The sequence below is a fragment of the Lepisosteus platostomus genome, chromosome 14 (assembly GCF_059453375.1).
Source record: "Lepisosteus platostomus isolate fLepPlt1 chromosome 14, fLepPlt1.hap1, whole genome shotgun sequence".
Lineage (NCBI taxonomy): Eukaryota > Metazoa > Chordata > Actinopteri > Semionotiformes > Lepisosteidae > Lepisosteus > Lepisosteus platostomus.
The window spans coordinates 26,027,746-26,052,297 of NC_142624.1; the positions used below are offsets into that span (position 1 = coordinate 26,027,746).

Below are 24,552 nucleotides of genomic sequence, written 5' to 3' on the forward strand. Positions count from 1 at the left end.
TAGAAACAAATATTGTATGGTGATTTGCAAGTTGTGTGTTGTTTCGTGCAGAGCAGACCAGTATATCTAGATTTGAATGCTCTGCTTTGTAAGGTTTTTACCACTGTTCTGCATTTGTAGAGTTCTAGCAGAAGCACTCTTTCAGAGAAATAAACATATCCTGAAGACATACTGTATGACTTCTGTTGAAGCAAATAACCTAAAAACACATAAAACCACAACACACGAGACCTCTTGATTTAAAACAAAGGCCAAATTATTATGTAGAAAAACTCTTCATGTCTACTTATATAATTATTTTAATTATCTAATATTCTAATATAAATTTGGAAATCTCATTGCTATACTGTATTTACATTTACCAAGGAGAACACACCTTTATAATGACCCTCAATATCTGTGACAATAAAATGGTCCATTTATTAGCAAGTTTTATTTTTGAAATGACAACCTTATTATCTTACAGCCTTGCTCTCAGCCTAGTTCTATTTTGTTTGTGGAAGCCGCAAAATGCTGTACTCTAGGTTTCCCTAGGAGTCATTTTAGCTGCCTGGCAGATAAGACAAAGCAAGCAACTGACAATAGACTGTTTTCAAAAGCAATTATATGTCACGTCTCTTCAAAGTAGTCCAGAGCTCATCCATCCAGCTACCAGTTTGTTTTTGGACTGTGGGAGGAAACCAGGGCACCACACAAACACAGGCTTCACACAGATAGCACCCCAGGTCAGAATTGAACCCCGGCCCCACTACTGCGAGTCAGCAATGCTAACACCTGGACCACTGTGCTACCTCCACCAGAGCTTATACTTTGGACATAAATTATATTTGTCAGGATAGATTTCACAAATCTTTTGTACGGTATAACTTCCATCTTCTTTAGCTGTTAACAAAAAGAAATAGCATTTATACGAAAGTTCTACATTGCCAACAAAACACATACTGTAGTTCATTTCCAAACTTACTCACAGCAGACTTCTTGGTGACAAGTTCATTAAGACCTAATCCATCCATCTATTTTCTCACTGCTTCTTCCAATACAGTGTCACTGGGGAGCCGGTGTCTATCCTGGCAAACAACAGGTACAAGGCAGGATCCACCTCGGACTAGACAACAGTCCATCACAGGGCAGACGAACAGACACAAACACACTGACGCCAGGGCCAGTTTTCAGAGAACTATTTATTATTGAAAAAACGATGTAAGTTCTGACCTCTTTTAATGTATAGACAATGGATTACGTACCTACTGTATATGCACAGTGCATCAAAAGCAAACTGAGTGTAATCTCGTTCAAATTACAATCCACCTTACATTTAACACAATAATATTTTAGTCCACAAGGCTAAATGGTAAAACAAAAACAAAAAACAAGTCATAAATAATATTGTTATCTTTAATTATCATGTATATGCACTGTATACTGTATATCTTGCTTTCTCGGAAGACGACTGGAGTTCAGTCTGGACAAGACTGGCCAGTTTCCTTGGGGCCTTTCTCTGTCCGTGCTACTTCCTGTTAATCAGTTTTCCTGCTTACAGTAAAAACCGTCTGGCTCTTCTGAATGTTTGCTTCGCTCAAGGGCAGCACGTGATGTCACTCCCCACCCGACTCTACCAAGATGGAGACTTTAAGGCCAAAGTTCAGGGTTTTGACTTTCATTTTAAGGCCAACTTGGGCAGGATTCAATATGAAGATTCATGATATGTAAAAGGTCAAGCAGGTAGCTGCGACAGCATGCATAGGCTGCAAAAGAACAAGTAAAGGTTTATTCCAGCTGAAAAAGAGAAGAGAAGAAACACAACGTTTCAGCTGTTGAACTTTCTTTAGCCTTCTTCACACTTGAAGAAGGTTCCACAGCCAAAAGGCTGTGTTTCTTCTTTTCTCTTATCAGCTGGAATAAACCTTTATTTGTTCCTTCTTGCTATGTATAGTATACAAGAAAACAGGACGACAAAAAAGGAGCAAAACAGAAATATAAAAAATCATCCAATCAGTAACATATCCATTAGTTTACTTTTCAATTCAGTTTTACAGAGATGTTTACATGAATACAAGGGGCTTTTTAATCTTTTTGGGGTTTTTTCTTTAAAAGGAAAACTCCATTTGCTTACATTATTTTAGAAGGAAATCATGAAAAGGAAAGATCACTAAAGTGTTTGGTTTTAAATATCTTAGAAGTGCAGTCAGATTTGAGGAGTTGATACTTGCTGAATACTGGGTCGAGCACAATAATCGCATTTTTTACATAGCTGCAAATATTAGGAAGTTAAAAGTGAGAGGAGGTAAACTGGCCCATCTCATTCATTCGGTAGCTACAATAGTAATTTATTACTCCAATAATTTCCAATCAGGCCATATCCAAAGGACCTATAATCACACATATTAACAGTGTATATTTTAAATATTCATATGTGAAAAGTTTCTGATGAAAAACAACATCTGTTTTAGGAAATCCAGAGAGAAAAAGGCACAACATGAAACTAAATGAGTCCACTGCTCTACTCCCAGTGAGCAGACTTGCTGCTTTTAAACCCTGCGGATTGTTTCCCTCATTACTTTACTTTTTCCAGCTAAAAATGGATTTGAGAATGCACGGTTCTTGAAAAACACACTTTGACTATCAAGTGCACTCAGTGAATAATGGATTTTCACACTTTAATGAGTTTAGGTATGTTAATATCCTCAAATCCAGCTCTCAGTTTCCCCTGAAAGGACAGATTCATCCAGTGCATCTTTGAAGACATTCTCATTGCCATATTCCTCCTTCTTAGATCAGGATTCGGGATGATTCACTGAAAATCCTGTTATTGTGCTTAACATTTCAGCGTGTGCATTTCATGTTCACATACAGTGCAGTTATATGTTTGATCTTGGAGCAAAATAATAGTTGTTAAACAGCCACAAAGCAAAGAGCTAAAACAAACAGAAAATGTGTTGATTTCAAATTAGTCCTGACATTGTTTTTGTTCTCTAAATAATTGATAAATGGCCTAGAAAAAAATAAGTATGTTAGCTCAAGCAGTTTTTTTCACAAAAGGCTTATCAGCCTGCCTCTTGACTGTTCCCTCACTCAATGATCTAAGCTGAGGTCAATGAGAAAAAGAAAATGAAGGATTTTATGTGGATAATTATACAGATATAAAGCACTAATATGACCTCATTATGATTATTGTTTAAAATGTTAGTCATCATGTTACAAATAAAGATATTGCTACACTGGAATCAGTCCATAATCACTATTAGCGTTCTGGCACACTATGGCTGCTGTCGCATCATCCAGGTGGATGCTACACATTGGTGGTGGTTATTATTATTATTATTATTGATGTCCATCCAACCATTTTCTAAACCACTATACAGTATCTAGTACAGGGTCACAGGGGAGCCAGAGCCCAACCTGACAAGCAACGGGCGCAAGGCAGGATACAGCCTGGTTAGGATGCCAGTCCACTGCAGGGCACACACAGACACAGACACGAACACCAGGGCCAATTTACAGAATGAATTAACCTGAGAGTATGTGTAGGAATGTGGAAGGAAACCAGAGCATCTACACAAACGCAGGGAGAACATACAAACTCCACACAGATCGCACCCCAGGTGTGGAATGGAACCCAGGCACTGCAGGGCAGCAATGTTAATCACTGCGCCACTGCAAACAGGGGAAAGTCTATATACAGCATCGATTCTGCGCTTTAAACTATAAGAAACAAAGAATTTGAAAATTTTGAAAAGGGACAACATTCATGTAAATAATGCATTGCAAATTAAAGACATTTGTTGCAATTTTCTATTGCACTTGCCTTTTACAGGTTGCAACTCAGCAGAGATCTTTCACAAGCTTTCCTCATTACAGCGATCTCGGACAGTCCTGATAACTGACTTCACAAAGCTGTGAGTCAGCATACGCTTCTGACACGTGAAAAAAACAGCCTATAAGAGTTTGTAAAACAGAAGGAACTGTTCTCTGTAATGCCTTTGCCCACCATACAATCAGATGCCTGTCCACTGTCATCCAAAAAGCCTATGTTTCCTACATTCTCACCTACATGAAAAATGTATGTTGATCATTTGCCCGAGACAGTATAGCCTTGAAAATAAAAACTATAAAAATAGAAGCTTATTTTTCATATAGTACGATTTTGACCAAAATAGTTCTAAATCCCTCAGTGTGAACAATTACAGATCTAGACAGTCACATGCTGGAGGGCTTGAGATCTAAATGAATGAGCTGCATGCATGTAAAGTACATGTCTGTCACAGAGATTCTAGGTCTGCATCTTGACTTCTATAAACAGCTGGCTGTTTTACCTAAATTCGTAACACAAAATGCTGAATTGGGGAAGAGCTATACAGTGTACCAACACTGATGTGATATACAGCAGCACCATTAAAATATATTATGTTGATATAAATCACAATACTGTATATTTTTTACTGAAAAAATACAAATGGGTATGAATTAGGGCACACTTTAAAAACTGCACTTTTGCTGTTTGTGCTTCAGCAAATCAATGGTCAATCCATCCAGTTTGTGCAATGGGTGCACTTACTGTTTACTAAAATTATGGAAATCATCTATTATTTTTGAGCTGTATTATAAAACATCCCAAACCAACAGGAACCGAAACGTAGCATGAATGCAACATCTTAGTCTTTGTATAAAGTATTTTCTCTTCAGCTGTATTCACATAGCCAAATTGCTCTTGCAAATTATGATGTAAATTGCCCGTTACTAAAATGTCCTCTTTTGTACATTATACCATTTAAAGTATCTATTATCTGACATCTATCTGGGGTATGCAATAACTTTGGTAGGGGGATTAAACATAAAAAACAGCTTTGATGAGTTAGTAGGTCCGTAAAAGAAAGCAATTACTTTAAGGTACACTAATGTAGATGTGATAGATCTGTCAGTGAGGAATTCTCCATGGTGCATCCTGAAGATAGAAGAGAACGAGCACAATTAACAATGGGCTGTTATTTGTCAAACTGTACGGATTGCTGCATTCTTCATGTAGTTTGACCGTAACGGAGAATAAGATACAGAACAAGAGAAAACGTACACAAGCAGCCTCTTCTAAAACAAGGCCAGCTGACCAGCAATTCTCCAAATTCTGTACCTATTTTGAATTCAACATTTTTGGAGAATGATCATGTGAACAAATCTTCAAACTGATATGCCAAAAGTATACACATGAAAATGAACACACCGAATTTAAACTGACATTTTTAGATGAAACGTACCTCCTGTACTGTATACAGTATACAGCATCAATCCTGTGCATTTTGACAACACTCCCATTGACTAAAACAGTATTATTTATACTTGCTTCCTGAGCAGTTCACAATGTTTAAATGTGAGAAATGCTCATGTACGTGACAAACATGAAGTTTATAGGACTTGTCCAAAAACTGGCCCAACCCACCAGACAGACACACTGCTTTGATTACATGAAGATCGTCCAATTTAATCGACATTTAACACTTCCCGTGCAGACAAACTGTAGCATGAAGATTTTATCCATACTTGTAGGTCTCATAAAGATTTATCTATATTTTCAAATACATATTTCAAGATGCAATTGCTTCCACATTCATATTTTTGTAACTGGATGTAGATGGTAGATTCCCATTTAAATTACATTACACTGTACATTCACATGCTTGTTTACATCTTTTGAATTTTACTGGCTTTAAAAATATAGTTTGAAGTCACATTACATGTTTTTGTTAATTATATTAATGTAGAAACAGTTGGAGCATTCAGTTCAGTTACGCTCTAAACACAATTTCAAAGTCATTTCAACTGATCCCCTGCAGGATACAAAAAAAAAAACATGGTTACATTGATTTTTTGTTTCCTGCGGGCACTGCTTCTGCCATCCATAAAATTACTACAAGAGTTCAGATGTGTGAATTACAGAGTCAATCAGCAGAACGTGGTTTAAATACTGAAAAAAAAGTTTTGCAGGAGTTCATTTAATACTAACTGATGTTCCAATTATTTACCAGCAATGACTTTAATTTGTATTGACTAATACTGAGCACATCAATTGACATTAATCTTTTACTGGTCGCTGAGTACTGAATGTCACTGCAATAACATTTATAAGCTGTGAAGTGATGGAGGCAAAATAGAGACAGATATCAACAATATGTGCTAGAGTGCCTATTCCCATTATCTGCAAGGTATAGCTTTGAATCAGTGATGTTGGCTGCAATTCAGTTAACAGTTGTGACACTTTCTGTAAATTTACTAGATTAAATTTAGAACTTAAAAGTCAAATGATGGGATTTAAAAAAAAAGGATCTTCATCATAGGGAGTATTTACACAGACAAGACAGGTAAGAAGGTAGAGTAAGTAGTCGTTCTAAGTGGGTTACACAAGGAATGAGGAACGCCTAAAGAGGAAATGAAGCAAAAGTAACCATGCCTGTACTGATATATCAATATTCTTTCCACTTCTATAAAGCAAGGCTAAGTATCCCAAAGGGAGATCTGTGTTGACAGAAACATAGTTTTAAAAATTCCAATGGTGATTTAATAATAAAGAAAAAGTGCTACTTAATTAGCAATGGTGTAGTAAAACTGTATGTGAGTATATAGAAGCACATCACACTTTTTAACCCTTTACAACTGACATCCCTTGCCTACCCTTGACTGATTTAGTATTTACTATTTACAACCAAATGCAAGTAGGAAGGTTGACGGTCATTTCTAGAAGCTGTACTGTATTAATACTGCACATACTTTTAGCTTTTAAGATCTCTTGACATTTTGTGAAACCCAGCATTAGAGTACAAATTGAGCCAATCACAAGAAGCATTTTGTACACCACATGTGTTACATTAGTGAATTACCAAACAAAAAACAGGTGCACAAATTTGAGAATACTAATTAAATTAGCAGAAGTAACAAGACCCCCACCCAAGGCTTTCAGGCATATTGGTTTAAAGAGATAAACCCTGGACCAAAAGACACTCGAATGATCATGGCAGGTCTGCACAGCCACACATGGTAATCTTCAAATGAGCCACATAGGCACACAGCAGCAATAAACACTAACCAGGAGCTGCAAGGAAAACATGATTCGATAAACAAAAACTCTGTAATTTCTTTGCTTTTTACATATCCAATCAAGCTAATTCATTTGATTCATCCAAAGCAAATTCCCAGTGTATTTATACATCTGGAAATTTCACCAAAACACTCTTGAAGTAGGGCTACAATAGTGTCACCCACTTAAGTGTCAAATGTAGAAACAGTTCAAGCATTAAGTTAAATTATGTTGTCACTCTCGAAGTATGGTTACAACAGCAGCACCAACTTTGAATTTGAGCCCACAAACCTTCAGTAACAAATCCAAAGTCCTAACCCCTGCTCCACACTTGTCTAAAGGTTACAAAAGTCAGAAGACAAAATAGTTTTTTGAGCCTAGCCATAATATGATGATACATTTAGAATACATGTAGAATTTACATTTTTATTTATTCCTGTTGCAGTCATCAGTGGGAAAAAAAGTGATATTTTGAATGGCGGAGAAAATAAACATTATATGGGAAAATGACTGAGATATCGGTTTCTAAGCTGATCAGACCACAGGAGCTGATCTAAAAGTGTCTAAAATACAGATTTTTGTTAGTGGAGACAATATTTCTCAGTAGCAAAATTTCAGTGAGCCTGCTCCAGTTTCAACTCCACGTTATGAGTGAACAACATTTTTAGAAAATCACTGATTTATATATGCCAATACAAATACAGTACTTTAAGCATCTCTGGACATTTCAAGGGGCTCATTTTCCCTGACAATGCAGCAATTATAGAATAAAATATCTTGAAAAACAAACAGAATAAACAGTATTTATTACTCATTATTTACAATGTGGGGTATACTACAATGAGACCTCACAAATTTGGATGGTTAAAAACATTAAACTACATGTTTTAATCTCACATCTAACTATGCTAATGCCTTGTAATTACCCACTTGGATGCAGATAAACTTATTACCCACTTCAAAACAAAATAAAAAATCTAATTCACAACCAGACTCTAAGTACCATAGGGCAGACCTTTTGACCAGTCTTAATAACATCCCTGTGTTATATTTTCCAGCTGAGTCAGCACTCAAGTTTTCAAGGATTTTGTTTTACTAAAGCACACTAATTTAAAGTAAATTGCAGAGGCGTTAACCCAAATTTTAAAAAAATCAGTAAGGATCCCTCTTGAACATGAAACTGCAAAGTACCTCATTCAAAGCAGCATTAGGAAAGAGTTCTTCACTATCTAAGGCCCACTGTCACTCATATTTGACACTTTTTAACTGTTTACTTTGATTATCCCAAAGTCAGATGCTTAAGGCAGCAACTTTCTTTTCTCATTCAAACACCTCCTTACCCTTTTCTAAAGCCTCAAACGCAACTCGATACCAAAAGCACTCATCACTGCAGGCTACAGAAAAACCAGCTGGCGAAACACGAGGCAGGCTTGCTCTTCCTTCAACGGCTGTAATGAAAGGAGATTGGAGAGGGGAGAGAATCTCACAGCAAGCTTACCAGGCTCTTCCTCTCAAACCAGCTCCTCTTGCCTTGTTATACTCTGTAACAGCATCCACATTGAGCAGAGAGTCCAGAGATGTGTCAACCCTCTTCGCTTTCAGGAAAGCCAGCACACAATCCATTACTTTTTTTAGACACCCCAGGGGAAACTGGTATTGGCGAGCTTTTCAGGAAATCTGAACAGTTTCTCCACGAAGAAAGGAGCGTCCGGACAAAGTGTCACCTCCCAAGCAGTTTTACTCCCTTCCTGCCCGAGTGGGGACAGTAGGGCAGCAGAAAGGATATGAGCAGGAGGAACATTATCTGTAGCCTTACTGCAGATCAAAGCCCCTCCCTCCTACACTGGTACTCACTTCAAAGAACTCCCATCTGCCAGGCAAAATAATTACAGCGACATCCCTCCTCTCCTGCTTCCAGTGCACAATTTACTGCACTGCTGATTTCTTAGCTTTAACATTCACAAAATTACTAGATAGACTATACCTCAGTGCCCTCTGCGGTCTGACTTTGGGATCTTAGGACGAGCTCTGAATTCCGAGGGCCCTGCCATCTGTAAACAACCTCATCTAATTCTCCCATCAAGGTGCCTGTTGTGTGCAATGTTAAAGAAGCTGTGGATCAAAGCAAACATCAAAAACTAGTGGCAAGCTGCAATCTTGTCATGTATTGTGCCTGCACTCACTTAACATTCATATATATGTGGATCAAGCTTATCTTGATCCAAGCTCATTTTACACAATAAACTAAGCACAAGCTATGATGCTTATTACAGCCTTAGGGGTACTATTAAAAACCCAGGCAACATTAAGTAAACCAATACAATACTTACAGTTTATCCTTCATAATTGTGAGGCACTTCAGCATGGCAAATTCCATTGCTGAAGTTTGTTGTATGGAACCCTGACATAAAAAGACCTAAAACAAGCTGGTGTTTGTCATACGTCTTTGAAACTTGTCTTATTTTACAAAGCTCCCATACATTTAAATAAAGTCACAGATATTTCCTATATAGTATTCACACTAACACTGAGAACAGTCTGGGTCTAATATGATTACATAAATCGTTTACAGTATCACCTACGTATGCTGGTGATAAAACAAGTCTGAAAATATTTTGTTTCCTAACATCACAAAAGGTAACCAGACTCCAGAATTTTATTATAAAATTGCATTCAAGAAAATTAATGTCAGGCTAGAACATAAAGAGTGCTAGACACTGTTTAGCGAATGGTCCTGTTCAACCATATTGAATGTCATGTGTTCCAATCACAGAATCATCAGAATCAAGGTCAGATACGGTATACAAAAAAAGCACAAAGTGAATGAAAATGAAGGAGACAAGCAAAATATATGCCTCTTAAATACATTTTTTCAGGGTTAACTTTCAACTTACCTGAGTAATATTTAATGTTCGTGTCATAGAGCAAGAAACACTGCCCTCTAGTGATAAAAATAGGAATTCACAGCAGAATACAACGCCGAAGGTAATAAATATCCTGTACCTTCCAGTATTCCAAAAAAAGAAACGTGCTGCATTTGTAGATTCAGTATAGAAAGTTAACATTTCCTTTTTTGTGTCATATATCAACTGACATATGAAAAACATTAAGCAGTAAATATACAAATATCCTCATACTAACTCAAACTAGAAACACTGTGTAGAGAAAACCTCAAATGTTCATCAACACTTCCCAGACTGCAGACTTCAACAACAGTTATAAACAGAACTTTAAAGCCTTTTTCAATAAATTCATAAACAACAATAGCACGAAACATCACTTTTAGACAAAAAGTGTCACTCCACGTCATACTGTGCTATTATTTTTTTACTACTGAACCTTGGTGCATTTCAAATAAAATCCAACCCAAAACTTACTGTATAGATTTTGATTTTAGATTTGAATGTAAGCAAAGGGATGAAAAGGGTTTTAGGACTAATTATTAGTGGACAACTAAACCAGTTTAGAAACTGTGAAGAAGTACAATCCACATACTGTACAGCTACTTCGCCACACGTATCCAATACTATACTATGTGTTATATACTAAAGGTTATATTTAAATATAAAAGGAACATATCAACTAATGTTTCAATTTAGCAGGACAGATTTCTTTCATGGACCTTGTTTTTTTTTACTTTAAGCACTGAGATAACTTGATTGAGTTTTAGTTTAGACATGATCGATGAATCAACATGAAGGAAATTTGTGCCACTGAATAACTTAGCTTGACGTCTTGAGTCACCTGAAGAACCAGCCCTGAAACAAGCAAGCCTCCTGCTACAGCTGCAGTTTCAGGGGCAGCTGAAATAAGAACATTTCATCCAGAGACAACAAAAGACACACCAGCCACACCAGGATGCCTTACCTCCCAGAGAGATTTGAACTCCCTCTGCTCAATGCGCAGCAGTTCGCTGTACTCCCTGGTAACAATGGTGGCGTGACGAGGGGTGTTATCCAGAATGGATTCGCCAAACGCTGTTCCGATCCCCAGTGTACAAATAGTGACAGCATCCTTTAAACAGAGAGAAGACAACAGCTTCGTTCATCTCCCACCTTAGAAGCTGCTCTTGCCTACTGAGGAGATTAAAAGGAGCTGAATTAATTCAAATGTATTTATTCATTTAAAAATATTCATCCACAAGAACCTCTCGAAAAATAAAATCTGTTGAAAACAGTGCCCGGGGGGGGCAGACAATATAAAAACACTACACATTATATTCACACTTTAGATTCAAACCTGCAGGTACAAGAGCCACTCCAATAATTCAAATCAGTTAGCATCAAAAGAAGAACAAGTGTGCCTTAGATAATGACACCAAATCGCTTTTGAAGTCCCCAAGGTTAGGGAAGAATCGCAAACACAAAAGAGGCTGAAGCTGAATGGGCCTATGTCCTCTATACCTGAAATCTAAGGTCACCATTAAGATTTTGTCTCCATATACAGTATGGCACGAGCTCAATTCTTTGTTGATTCACTCACTAGGATGTAGAGACGGCATTCGGCCCTAAGAATCAAAGTGCGTCACACATTGACCTGCTAATTATCAACAGGAAACTGACCATTTCACGAGATTTAGATAAACCTGTGCCCCTTCGACAGCAAATCACCTGACGGGAACTAGAAAAAAAAGTTTTTTTTTAATTAGGCTTGCTTCTGTAATATTGCCAAGCCTTAACAAGCTGTGATTTTTGCACTTTACTAATTATTATTTTTTATCCAAAATGATGGTAACAAGTTCTGGATATGTTTTCAACAATAAATATACCACAAATCAGACATTTTCTTATGCGTTATACATATGCAGTGTCTTCAGTGTATGAAATTCATACTGTATGTGCAGCGAGTGAAAGAGACAGTAACAGTGCAGTGCCCTCCAAAAGTATTGTGGAGCACAACAAAGTAGACCCCTGTCCATCACAGGGCAGCTACACAAACACACACACTCACACCAGGAAGTTAGAATTAACACCACTCGCACCAGAAGCCAATTGACCTACCAGCATGTTGGCTGGATTGTGGAAGGAAACCAGAGCACCCGAAGCTAACCCATGCAGACATTGGGAGAACATGCAAACTCCATATAGATAGTCGCTACGATCCAGAACTGAACCCAGGCCTGGGGCTGCAAGATAGCAATGCTAACCCCTGTGCCACTGTGCTGCCCCATGACACAGTCACTTCAGAGTAAACTTCAGCCATAGGTCAGTATTTGGCTGCATATCCTTTTGATGTTATAACTGCATGAAGTCTATAACCTATTTGTAATAATCTGAAATGTTTTGTCGCAGCCCCTTCTTTTGTTCAGTCTCTTTTGTTGTCTCTTTCCTAGCGTTTATCCCGCATCAGCAGGGTGCGCTTGTCGGCACACCAGTCTCCATTTGGTGGTTTGAACCAAATCTTTGAGCTGACGTTGCCATTAACTGCGACGGAGAAATACTCCAACCGCCTGCCGTCGGAGTTGGGGGGGGGGGGAGGAGAACAAAGTAATGTAGCCAATTCATAGATGGGGATTATTAGGAGGCCATGATTGGTAAGGGCTAATGGGAAATTTGGCCAGGACACCGGGGTTACACCCCTACTCTTTTCAAGAAACACCCTGGGATTTTTAATGACCACAGAGAGTCAGGACCTCGGTTTTACGTCTCCTCTGAAGGACGGCGCTTATTTACAGTATAGTGTCCCTGTCCCCGTCACTATACTGGGGCTTTAGGACCCACCTGGCCCACAGGGTGAGCGCCCCCTGCTGGCCCCACTAACACCTCTTCCAGCAGCAACCTTAGCTTTTCCCAGGAGGTCTCCCCATCCAGGTACTGTCCAGGCTCACGCCTGCTGAGCTTCAGTGGGTTGCCAGTTGTGAGCTACAGGGTGATATGGCTGCTGGCTAATTCTGGGGCGTTGTGAGTTGTGTTATTTCTTCAGATAAAAAATTCATGCTCAATTGGATTGAAATTTGGAGATCAACTTGGCCAGTCTAAGGTCTTCCTCTTCTTTCCCGATTTATCTGTCCCTTGTAGGATACAGGATTTTACAGTATTGTACATAGTCAACAGTGACCACCGTCTGTCTCTACTGCACTGTTAACCCAATAGAGTGCACATGCTGGGCAGTGTCCTGATAGTGATTTCACTCAAGGACAAAGCAGAGAACCAGCAAGGAACAAATTGCATGCTCCCTGTCTGGGCTTCTGGCAATATCAAACACTAGCTCCAAGACAATAAAAGACATTAACAATAGTACAGAAACAGGGTGGTTTTAAGATATAGTGTACTGTACCTGCCTTCATTCGCCTTTCTGGATAAAAAATCATATTTAGGCAAGTATAATATGCTAAGGCTTGGAATTATTGGTGGTGTATAACTATAATTTTAGCAATTATTACATAACATTCTAAAGTCCATTTTATTTATGGATCTAAAGAGGAATGAATGAAGACAATTACTATCCCCCATTAAGACATACAGTACATTTTCAGTTTCATGGGACTAGACTATACCATCCATTACCCCTTCTGAATCCTATTTCTGAGAAAAATTCATAGAAAATGGAAGAGTAGCCCGTTCACTTGCATTACTTGTGTCGTTGTTATTTTTGCCAATTTGGAAGTCTTTATTGCATTCATGGTATGCAGTAAAAAGCCCATTTTAAGGCAAAGGGGATATTATTATAGATCTTTAAGACTCAATGTCGCTTCATTCATCAAGAACATAAGGTAACTAGGCAGCACACTTTTAAAAGATTTTTTTCTCAATTGCTGGACACTGTATCCACAAAGATAATGCACTTAGTGAAGATTAATCAATACAGCAGTAGGGAATAATGTAATAGATGCTATCAGCACTACACTTATTTCAGATGCCACAATAATGCTCTTGTATCAGTGACAGTAGCTCAGTCAACAGTTTTCAGTGGAATACAAATTCAATCAAGTAAACATGTAAGCTGCTGTACTTCAACAATAAGTAAAATGTCTGTTTTTTGTGCGATTCCCTGCTGTTCACTTATGAGGGTGAGAAATCACTTTTTCAGTTGCTGTCTACACTACAGTACTTAGTCATTCTTAAGGCATTTTTACATGTTCTTTAATAAACATATTTTACTTTTGGATTCTCTTCTCACAAAATGAGAGTCTGGATGGACATCCACACGATTCGATTTTAAAAAACACCTATATTTCATCTAATCTCTGCAAACAAACACCGTAAGTCACGGCTGTTATTTTATTTCCAGTACTGCATGATCCTTTGGGTTCATTACCTGGTGGTTGGCAGTCTCTGATACTTTGACATCAAGCGAGCCTGACAGAACTGCGTACCAGCTGGTGCCAATATCTCCCTGACGATACACTGAAAAAGAATATTTTAGGGAATCTTGATATACAAGTACTGTAAGCCACTGACAGGTTAACCATTGACATTGAGTTGGTCATAACTTTGTGCTATGTATGCATGTATTTTTAGTTAAATATGACAGAGCTATAAAAATAACTATTTCAGTTTTTCAGATTTTCGAGAAAGACAGTACTGTAAGAATAGACGACTGTCCTTCAGTATTTCTCAGAATCGTCTGTTAAGTTTGGAGCATCAAAGGTGCTTGACAGTATAAAACAAATTGCCCAATGTCCCTTTTGTTCATCTCAATTCTTTTTTTATTTGACACAGACCAATATTCAAGTGACCCATATCTAACTAACAACCTAAACAAACCATTATACTGTACGTGTTCATTTTTGTCTGCAGCAAAATGTCAAAATGTTTATTCTACCCAGTCATTTTCAATTGCTAAATCTGCAACGTCATTTCAATCCATGTCTGCTAACATAGTTTCCCTGATGTGCTTGGGAAATATTTACTGGCAAGGATTACTTACAAGTGATGCCTTTCTCCAGATTTTCGTAAAATCCGCAAAGACAGATTTGCTGAAGTAAGTTGGGGTGAAACTTTTCGAAAGCCTTCACATCTTTCAGACGAGCAAAAATGATGTCAACATCTTCCCCGGACCGCTCTGATGGCCTAAGGGAACGAAAACAGGGCTCATTAGTTCTTTTTTGCTCTTTACACAACCAAGCGATTCAGTGACATTGTAGTCTTGGTAATACAGTATTACTGGCGTTATAAGTAGGCAGAGGAAGAATTTTGCAATTCTGTCATGAGAGCCAACAAAAAACAAGATGTGTAACTGCACATAGACAACATAGGTAGGAGTGGCAAGAAAGTCACAAAAACACAGCCGTCTGCTAGAACTTAAGAACATAAAACAGGTTAAAAAGGAGAGGAGGCCTTTTAGACCATTTATGTCCAATTGATTGTTTGTACTTAAATGATCTGAGGATCTCATCCAGCCATTTCTTGGGAAAAGCTAGGGTACATGTGGGTACACAGCTCCAACTACATGTTTATGTAAACGACTTGCTAGCAGCTTGTTCCAGTCTCCCACCACCCTTTAGGTAAAGACCTCCTGTTCTTAGTTTCAAATGCGCTTCTACTGTATGTACAGAAGGTTCCATTTGTTCTGGTTTGTGTTTCACTGTTCTTGTTTTTCACTTTATCACTGTTTTTGAGCACTTTGAGTACTTTTATCAGGTCCCCTTATACTCTTCTCTGTTCAAGACTTCAAGGGGAACTGCAGTCCTAATTGCTCAGACTCGTTATTAAATAAATTCATTGACAGCATTGAAAATTAAATTCAAATTAAGCACAAAATCATTAACTTTGCGAAAGCACTGTACAGTCACCATGTTGTTGCAAACCGCTGGTCCTGCCACAGGCGAAAGCGAGAGCTTGCACGAATTGTGACATGATGCGGCCCTTCCTGCTCACTAGTCACTGTAATGACTAATGTAATGAGATGTACGATTGAATAAGTACAGATATTTCAATGCATAAATGTTCTAACATTATCTGCATGCAGAGTTGAAAAGTAAGTAGTATTTTTTTACAAAATGGCTCAAATACGAGAGCAATATATTGTATCTATCGGATTAAAAGAAATGGATTCACAAGCCTGCTTATTTACAGTGCAATAGGGCCGTTCACATCAATGAAAGTATTGTTGCCTCATTCTGAATCTCTGTAAATTACCTGGAAATTTCATCTATTTTCTGTAAATTGGAGGTTTTACAAGTTACTGAGTACATAGTAGTTTTATTGTGCTCTGAAATACTGTACACTCATCAATGCTGATACCTTCTAACCCCAAAATATAAAAATAGCGTTGCAGTTCCCCTGGACTAATTCCAGAGAAGCAATATCTTTTCTATAATGTGATGACTAAAAAATGTACACATTTTAAATGAGGTCTTACTCATACCTAAAACAATGTTAACATAACAACCTAACATTTTGTTTGCCTTTTTAATTGCTTCCCACATTGGCTAAGAAGATGCAAATGATGTGTCAAATGACTAGCTGCAGTAATCATGACCAATCTGACAGGTTTTGCCAGCATCTACTGCCTTACGATACCAGAATACTTCAATGCCCTTTAAACACATCACTGCATTGTCAGTACCTGCACTGCCAGAAACAGGACTTCTGTTTCTTTTGTAATCTAAACTAATACTGGCTGAAACATATATCACATTTAAAAAAGAGACCAATTAAGAACTTGGAGGCACTAAAACTCACAGAAGAATGACACTCTGTGTTAGTTTGCACTTTACTAGTAATTTAAGTACATTTACTAAGTAAGGTACTTACTGTAAGTAAAAACACTCTGTGTTTAGTGCACTTCTTTCTACGCATGTTGAGAATATTACAAGTATCCCAGCAGGCAATGGGCACAAGAGAGGGTACCAACTGGATGGGAGGCCAGTCCATCGCAGGGCACATACAAACACAAACACTCTCCCACCAGTGCCACCTTTCCCAGGAACCAATTAACCTGGAGAATGTTTTTGGACTTAGGACGAAACCAGAGCAACCTTAGAAATTTGTATTTATGTTGGCAGTATAAAATGTAGCAAGTTCTTTTTTTTATGAATGTCTTAATTTAACTTAACCATAGATTAATTAATACCGTGCTTTTAGAAAGCCCATGCAAATAGATGTAGAACACACAAACTCCATAAGATACTGTAGCACCCAAGCTCTAGAACTGAGCCCAGGGGCCCGGGCTGGAAGAACAATGCCAACCACTGTACCACCATGCCACTTAACTTTTGTCACTGGTGAGTTTAATACAGGGATACCTTGCTGGTGTGATGAATGCAGTTGTGTTCTGCCTCAGCCAGGTTTCAATCTCGATCACTCACAGACTCAGACTCAGTAGAGCTCTACACTGCCTAAGTTTCATGGAGGTGACATCACCTTCTGTGACACGCTCAGGTCCTCTTCCACTGGGAACTGGCAGCCCTCAATTCTTTGCTGTCTTTTATTTTGAGGTTTAAGAATTTTAGGATACCTAACCAAGAAATCTATTCATTTATGTGGCTGACATTTTTCTTCAAAGCAGCTCACATCTGCGCCCATGCCAGCTGTCACTTGAATCCACAACCTTCCAGAGCCCTGACCACCACTCCCAGCTCAATTTGTCTAAAAAGATGAGAAACAAAAGCTTTGGGCGTATCTGCTTCGAGAATGTATTCCCTAATTCTGAAAGGACAGCACAATTAATTCTGGCTACGCAGCAGAGTTTTATTGTATTATCTATCTGAAATTCCCATTATACTGCTGTAGAAATACCATGAGGCCAAAGGATTATAAATATTTTAAAGGGTAATGATTTGCCTTCTGAAGGCCTCAGGCCATCAATCTTACCTTTTTGGTTTGATGATGGAATATCCTGTAGTTCTTATTATTAAACATTAATGGGCTGCACTTTACAAACACAACTATGTTGGTTAGGAAAGAAACCATGCCCACAAAGACAGTCACAGAGCTCACCAGGAACATAAAATAGTAAGTAGCAGGGAAAAACATAATAAAAAAACAGATTAAACAGATACTATCATGCAATTGATCACAACAATCATAACATGAATAATTAACCTAGTTCGCATCAACAATATGAAATTGACTTTGTTCTTTGCTCAGTTTCAAATGATTTGTCAACTCCATATACTGTAGTTGTGACATCTTTATTAAAGTTACAAGAGGTTTTATGCTTCAGCTTTCAAATCCACAGATCTCCTAATAATGTTTTTATTCAATAAATTCTTGCATCTTGTTAAATGGAGATCAGACCTTTCATGAATGGTGTTCTTAACTGGATTCAAGAGATGAAAAATTGTGAAAAAAGAGTCTTACAATTACTTGCCCCAGCTTCTATCAATTTCACAACAACTGTTGATCTAGAGGCAGCCAGTGCTTTACTATAGAATTGTTGGTGTTGCTTAAGGTAACTAATTGAACAGATGGCATCCCTGAACAAAATATGCTGTACTGTATGTTCCATCTGAGACTCCAGACAGGCTGAATTGGTTTTAGAGCACACAAATACTTGTGGAAGGCTTCAATAGGATATAGAGGGTCTGTCTAGAATACCACTGGCTTAGATATGAACATTAACAGGCTGTTTGTCACATCTTCTGCCTGGTCTTAGTTTTTAGTTTCCACATTCTACGACATATTGTACTGTATACTGTAACAAGCGTGTGAAACAAACAGAGGGAGAAAAAACACAGATTCCTCAAGTTAATTTCCACATTTGCTCAGCTTAGAATTGGGTGCGACTGTACTCAGGGCTAAGTACAAATGTTCTTCTACCATGTGTATTTAAATTCTTTATCTTTTCAAAAAATAAAAATGAACTGGGCAAGGAATTACTCAGCTCACATCAGCATCAGTGTCAAGAGTCAGCCTGTAGCTACAACTCAGCTGTCATATTAGCCTGCATGCACCGTGATTTAGTGTGTCCAGAACACTGCAGCACTTTGCATGTAGATGCACAAACTACAAATGAAGACAGCAAACATTGTCCACCACTGCATACGTAAAAAGACCAAGATTGAAAAATGCCTGCAGAACAGGAGGTCATATGGAAAAGAGAACAAAAATCCAAAGAGTCATTTAAAAGATTCTAGCCTGCATTTTTCAGGATTATCCATTTTGTATCAGATTACTTGGAGCGGCTGCCATGCAGAGATTTGATGCTGATTTGGGAAGCTGTGCTTCTGCCTTCCAGAATCCAGTTTACAGTATTCTGTCCACCAAACCAATAACGCTGTCATTTTTTCACATACCGTGCATCACCAGCAGAAGATAAATCTATGGTTAAGTTAAATTAAGACATTCATAACATATAAAAATTCATTTTGTTATACAACCAAAATAATAAAAAAAGAACTTGCTACATTTTATACTGCCAACATAAATAAGAAAAAGGTGGTACTACCTTGTCATCTTGTTTTTTTTTATCCTCAACATGAAATGGCAGCCACATCTCTGCACCATTTACACCTGCTGGCTATCAGCCATAATGCTGAACCCTTTCACTCTGTAAGGCTTTATTTTTAATTCACTTCTAAGAAGACACTGAAAGCCCTTTTCCACACATGGCACTCAAGTGCCCAGTGGGTTGTGTATGTGTTCTAAAAGAAATAAACTCCAGGCCACAGCTTTCAGTTATTGTAGAAGAGCACAATTCTCCAGAAGACGTCTTTTTTTTTTTAACATTCAGGCAAAACTTTTCAGTGGCAAGAAACTGCCTGTCCTAAAGGGCATGACTGTTCCAGTATGTGAGAGTAACCTAGCCAAGCAGGCAACTGTTATTCTGTAGCAGAAAGAAAACATGCTTTTACCCTCACCTAATGTGTGTTTGAATAGTCACCTTTCTCAAGGGAGACTTTTACAACCAGAGCCCGTAAGGTTAATGATTAACAAGATGCATTACATTCAGTTTCAGATGGAACAGGCTAACTCCTGCAGTACCACAATAAAAGCAAAGTCGTTCTATTCTGAAAAGGCAGCAATGTGGACGGCTTACACCTGTGGTCTTGTTAAACACTGTGCAATCATTTTTCTGAATTGAATGTCTTAACCCGCATGTCTCAGAATGGCACTGGACCAGGTTCTAATAGATCATTTGTGTCATCTGTCAGTTACAGTGGTCTACATATGATCATCGTTGGCCTTGGACATGTAAATCTACAGCCCATTCAATCCAATGGGCCATGCGACTGAAGTCAACCAGTATGAAGGATGGTAATGATTTCCACAAAAGGAATACCTCTTCACTGTTAAATCTCATAGAATTACTATTTCTTATCATGTTTTCAATATAAATCACTGTAATTTTTAAAGCAATTCAAGAACAATAAGCCACACAAGGACACTGTACCTTGAGGCCACACTTTTGCTCTGTTTACTAAGATAAACCAAATTGGTTGCAGTAAAATCTGTTTTCTATCCATCTGTTTTCTAACCGCTTTATCTAATTTAGGGTCGCAGGGGAGCTTCCCAGGAAGCAAGGACACACCCTAGACAGGATGCCAGTCCATCGCAGGGCAGACAGACACACACACACTCACACCAGAGCCAATTAACCTACCAGTACTGCCACGGATGTCGGAAGGGCATGCCGTGGAATGACAAAGAGAGCAGTAGAGACCCTATGTGTAGCGGGAAAAGGGGCAACACGGGGGTTATCCTATGCTCAGGGGGTCGGACAATGTCAGGGTAGAAACCTAGGCCCTCAGGCCACGGACAGGAGCGACCTGGTGCTAGGCGGGTCTCACGACATCCGTCCCCTCAATGCTGAGCCAGGAGCAGAGAAGACACAGGAAGTAAATAGGCTACACAACAAGACACACCAGAAAGACATGAATAATCACAGGGAACTAGGAACTGGACAGAAGTAGGGCGCCCTCTAGGTGTACAGGGCGTGACAGTACGTCTTTGGACTGCAGGTGGAAACCAGAGACATGCATGAACACAGGAAGAACATACAAACTTCCCACAGACAGCACCCCAGGAATTGAACCCAGGGCACCAGAGCAGCAAGGTAGCAAGGCCAACTACTGCACCACGGTGCCATGTTTGTTTTTCATTACGCGTGTATTATTTCATATGTTCTTAATAAGTTGTTTAAATAATAACTGTCACTTGTGCTTTGAGTAACATTCTACAAGAATTCACATATGGACATTATGATTTCAACATTGTCCGTAATTTTTCAGCCGATAGATGTCGATACTTATTCACCTTTGTTTCAGAAGATGATGGGTGATATATGGCATACTGGTCCATCTGCACTACTTTCATTAGCAACTGTTTTCTGTTAGAGGTGTCCAATCACAAGACTGACCAGCCCAACCTTGCTTAAGTTCTACGACCTGATTAGATTAGGCTATGAAGTGGTAACGCTGTTGCCTTGGAAATACACATCTTTGTGAAATGTTATCCATTATTACAATTCTTTCAAATCAAGTTAGAAAACTTCTAATTAAAATTATATGATAATTGCATCAGCCATATTTGATTTCTGATGTCAGCTGAAAATAGTAATGTTAACTGAGAAACAAAACTAATTTAAAAACACCGCAGAATTCACAAGGAACATGAACATGTCAGTCTGAACAGCTAATTAGCAAAACAGCTTGTGATTATTTTGTTAATCCTACGCTTGCATGTGTTTCTGAGCCCAATAAAAGGTCACCCTTTGAAGGCCTCTCTTGGTCATAAATACAACATGAATTGACTGAGTGGTCTCCTTTTACACACATGCACAGAAACCGGCATGAGTTCTCCGCATGGTGCATCCTTGAAATACGCTAAGACCACATGTGGTGAAGCGAGACTAATATCTCTAGCGCAACCGAAGTCATCAGAGGATTTTTACGTGTCTTGTTAATATAAATAACATGGCATTAAAAACATATGAGAGAACAATACAGACTAAATTCAGATATTATCGTGCACGTATCATCTATCAAAACGTACTTTCAGTTTTATATTAATTTAACATATTTGCACAATAATACAGCAAACATATTCAAAAGAAGTCGTGTTCCTTTTGTTTAAACCTGCAGAATATTTTGAAATTTGCCAAGCAATTTTGTTCATCGTCTCTATGGCTTTCAGTGAATCGCTCCGCAGCACGATCATACTTTCAAAATAACTGGAAGTGAGACAAAAGGGCATCAACACCGAGTTACGTTAAAGGTTATTTTAAAACATATAATTTAGAAGTCCTTATTTGTAGTTCATATTTCCAGAATGTTTTATTAAATCAAAAGCACAAAAGATCCAAATGACATTCTCCAGTCCAGTACACTACATGTGTATACTGTATGCGCCAAAAAATAATGAGGCATCATCGCTGCACCAGGTGACATTTACCATGAACACTCTGTATTTGAATAACAGGGTTTCCGTTATCGTATTCAGCAGACACATATTTCATTGAACGTATAAATCCTTTCTTTTAAAACGTATAAATGCGATTACTGTGTAGGCATAACCCGCTCTTGAAGAAATCAAATTCATCATCCCTTCAAATTTCTGAATTGTACTAGCATATATCCTAATTTAAAGTCTTGTGCAGCCAGTTTTGCTAAATAATTCTAAAGTAAAATTGCCGTATAAAAAATAACATATACACACAGAACAAATGCACATTAGCGGCGGAAAATAACGAACTGCAAAAAAAAACATACTGTACTGTACACACAATGATAGAAAGGCTTAAAGGTACACGTCCTGGCTTACAATGCGTCCCTTTCCGATACACGTCTGAAAAGCCTATCAAAATAACAGCACAGAAATTATTTACGAAGAAATTTCGTTCAACTCACCTTTTATCTAGACAGACAACCCATTCTGCAGATGCAGAAGAATGAGAAGACGTGTGCGCCGCTACCATCTTTGGCGATATCATGGAACCAACCGGCGTAGCTGAGTGAGACGGTCTTCAACACCCTCACTTATTCGTGGGCTTTTCCTTACTCCCTCCTGTTTGTGAAATCATGGTTTACACACGATTAGCTTGATTAGTATACGTTAACGGTTGGCAGGTGAATCAAGCGTTTTGCCCCATGGCATCAGCACAAACATCTACAGAGCATCACAGTTGCTAAAAACCGACTTTTTAATCATTCATGAGTGAAAGAGGGTCATTGCCGGAGTAGTAACTATTTATGGGCTAATATATTAAAAACTTGAGTTCGGATAATTAAATGTTAATCCAGGAAATGTGCTGCGCTAATGGTGCCTTTCTGTGTTGTTTTTCGTATCTGGACCGTGCAAACTGAAACCAGAAGGCTTTTAGGTTTGTTGATTTTCGAGGGTTTACTCATAAACCATCTGCATTCAATTCAGTCATATGGGTGCTTCAGAGCTGTTTCCCTGGAAACCGGTTTAGCTCTTGTTTCGAAACTTGTTTTCCACCTATATTTAAGCGTCAGAGGATGAATGAATAAAATCCTGTATTGTTTATTTTAGATATTGTCCAATTGAGATGTGAATGCTAATGCTAAGCAATTGTAAAAAAATAATTGCTTATTGGTGAATTATTGCCATCATTTCCAAAATAAAGTGGTAAAAGGGAGAGAGAATTGTTTCTCAGTATTACTGTGATTCTAAGTAGTGTCACATACTGTAACAACGTAGTCTAGGTTTCCCATCTTGAAACAGATCCTGCTGAGGTGCTGAAGTAAATTAGTGTCGGAGCCAAGTACTTTGAATCACAGGTGATGACTTATGCAAGCACCCCAAGTATTAACAGTGCTAAATCTTGGGGATCTGCTAAGCAAGAAAAGTGTTGTTACCATGAGGTATCTTACAACTGGATTATGGTTTGTGGATTAAGAGTAGATTCCCAATTAGATAAAATAGCTAACATACTGTAAATGAGCAGATCATACCGGAAATAGAGACAGTGGTGGGGTTTTATATTATTCAAAATGAGCATAAAAATTAATTATTTTCCATGCTAATACACAAACAAAAGAAAAACATGTATTTTGAATTGAAATTCATAAGAATGAAAACATAAGCTCTCTTTAATACCTGGCCTTTCAAGACAAATGCTAAAATACTTAGACAATCGTGTGTGTCAATCTTGAATAGTAGGTATGAGAAATACATTACGAAATTAACTTACAATAAACACAGTATACAGTATTAGATATGCATGTGACTTTATTGGTGGAGATGGCAAACGGTTCATCAAGATCAACAACTGGGCCCTCACATAAACAAACTTATACAAAAGCAGTGGTGAGAGAATGTTGAAGCAGCTTTCATTTCTTACCTTTTTTTCTTTTCCTTGTCCCACTGACAAGCACTTTTAAACAATAAAAAGTCATTTGATTCCAGGCAGCACTTAGAGATGGAGACTGGCCCTTTCCGACAGTATTTGCATCAGTGTTGCGGGGGCACAGAGCATAGTGAGATCTCCAGCTTTCCAAACTGTGAGCAAATGACACAGCAGCTTCAAGTGCTGCAGATCCGTAGGACGGAGAAACTGTGAAGCCCAGCCACCCACTGGGGAAGTGTCCAAGGAGTATACGAGACTGTCAGTGCTGAGATACACCCTAGGGTTTGCCGAGG

General features: G+C 38.3%; 1 protein-coding gene across 7 annotated transcripts in view; it reads right to left on the reverse strand.

The window, feature by feature from the left end:
• rapgef4a (Rap guanine nucleotide exchange factor 4a) overlaps positions 1 to 24,271 on the reverse strand; it is a 71,028-nt gene extending 46,757 nt beyond the window's left edge. For 2 of the 7 annotated variants that reach the window (XM_088605283.1, XM_088605284.1), the window contains exon 1: positions 8,562 to 8,902. Coding sequence is in view for 2 of the 7 variants with exons in the window: in XM_088605282.1 (XP_088461408.1) it covers positions 10,931 to 11,077; positions 14,321 to 14,409; positions 14,933 to 15,075; positions 22,797 to 22,879 (462 nt within the window). In the remaining 5 variants the exon portion in view is untranslated. Of the gene's footprint in view, positions 1 to 8,403; positions 8,502 to 8,561; positions 8,903 to 10,930; positions 11,078 to 14,320; positions 14,410 to 14,932; positions 15,076 to 22,796; positions 23,246 to 24,253 lie in introns of those variants that run through there. The other 5 variants (XM_088605282.1, XM_088605281.1, XM_088605287.1 and 2 more) reach the window with 5 other exon arrangements.
• Between the last annotated feature and the right edge of the window lie 281 nt (positions 24,272 to 24,552).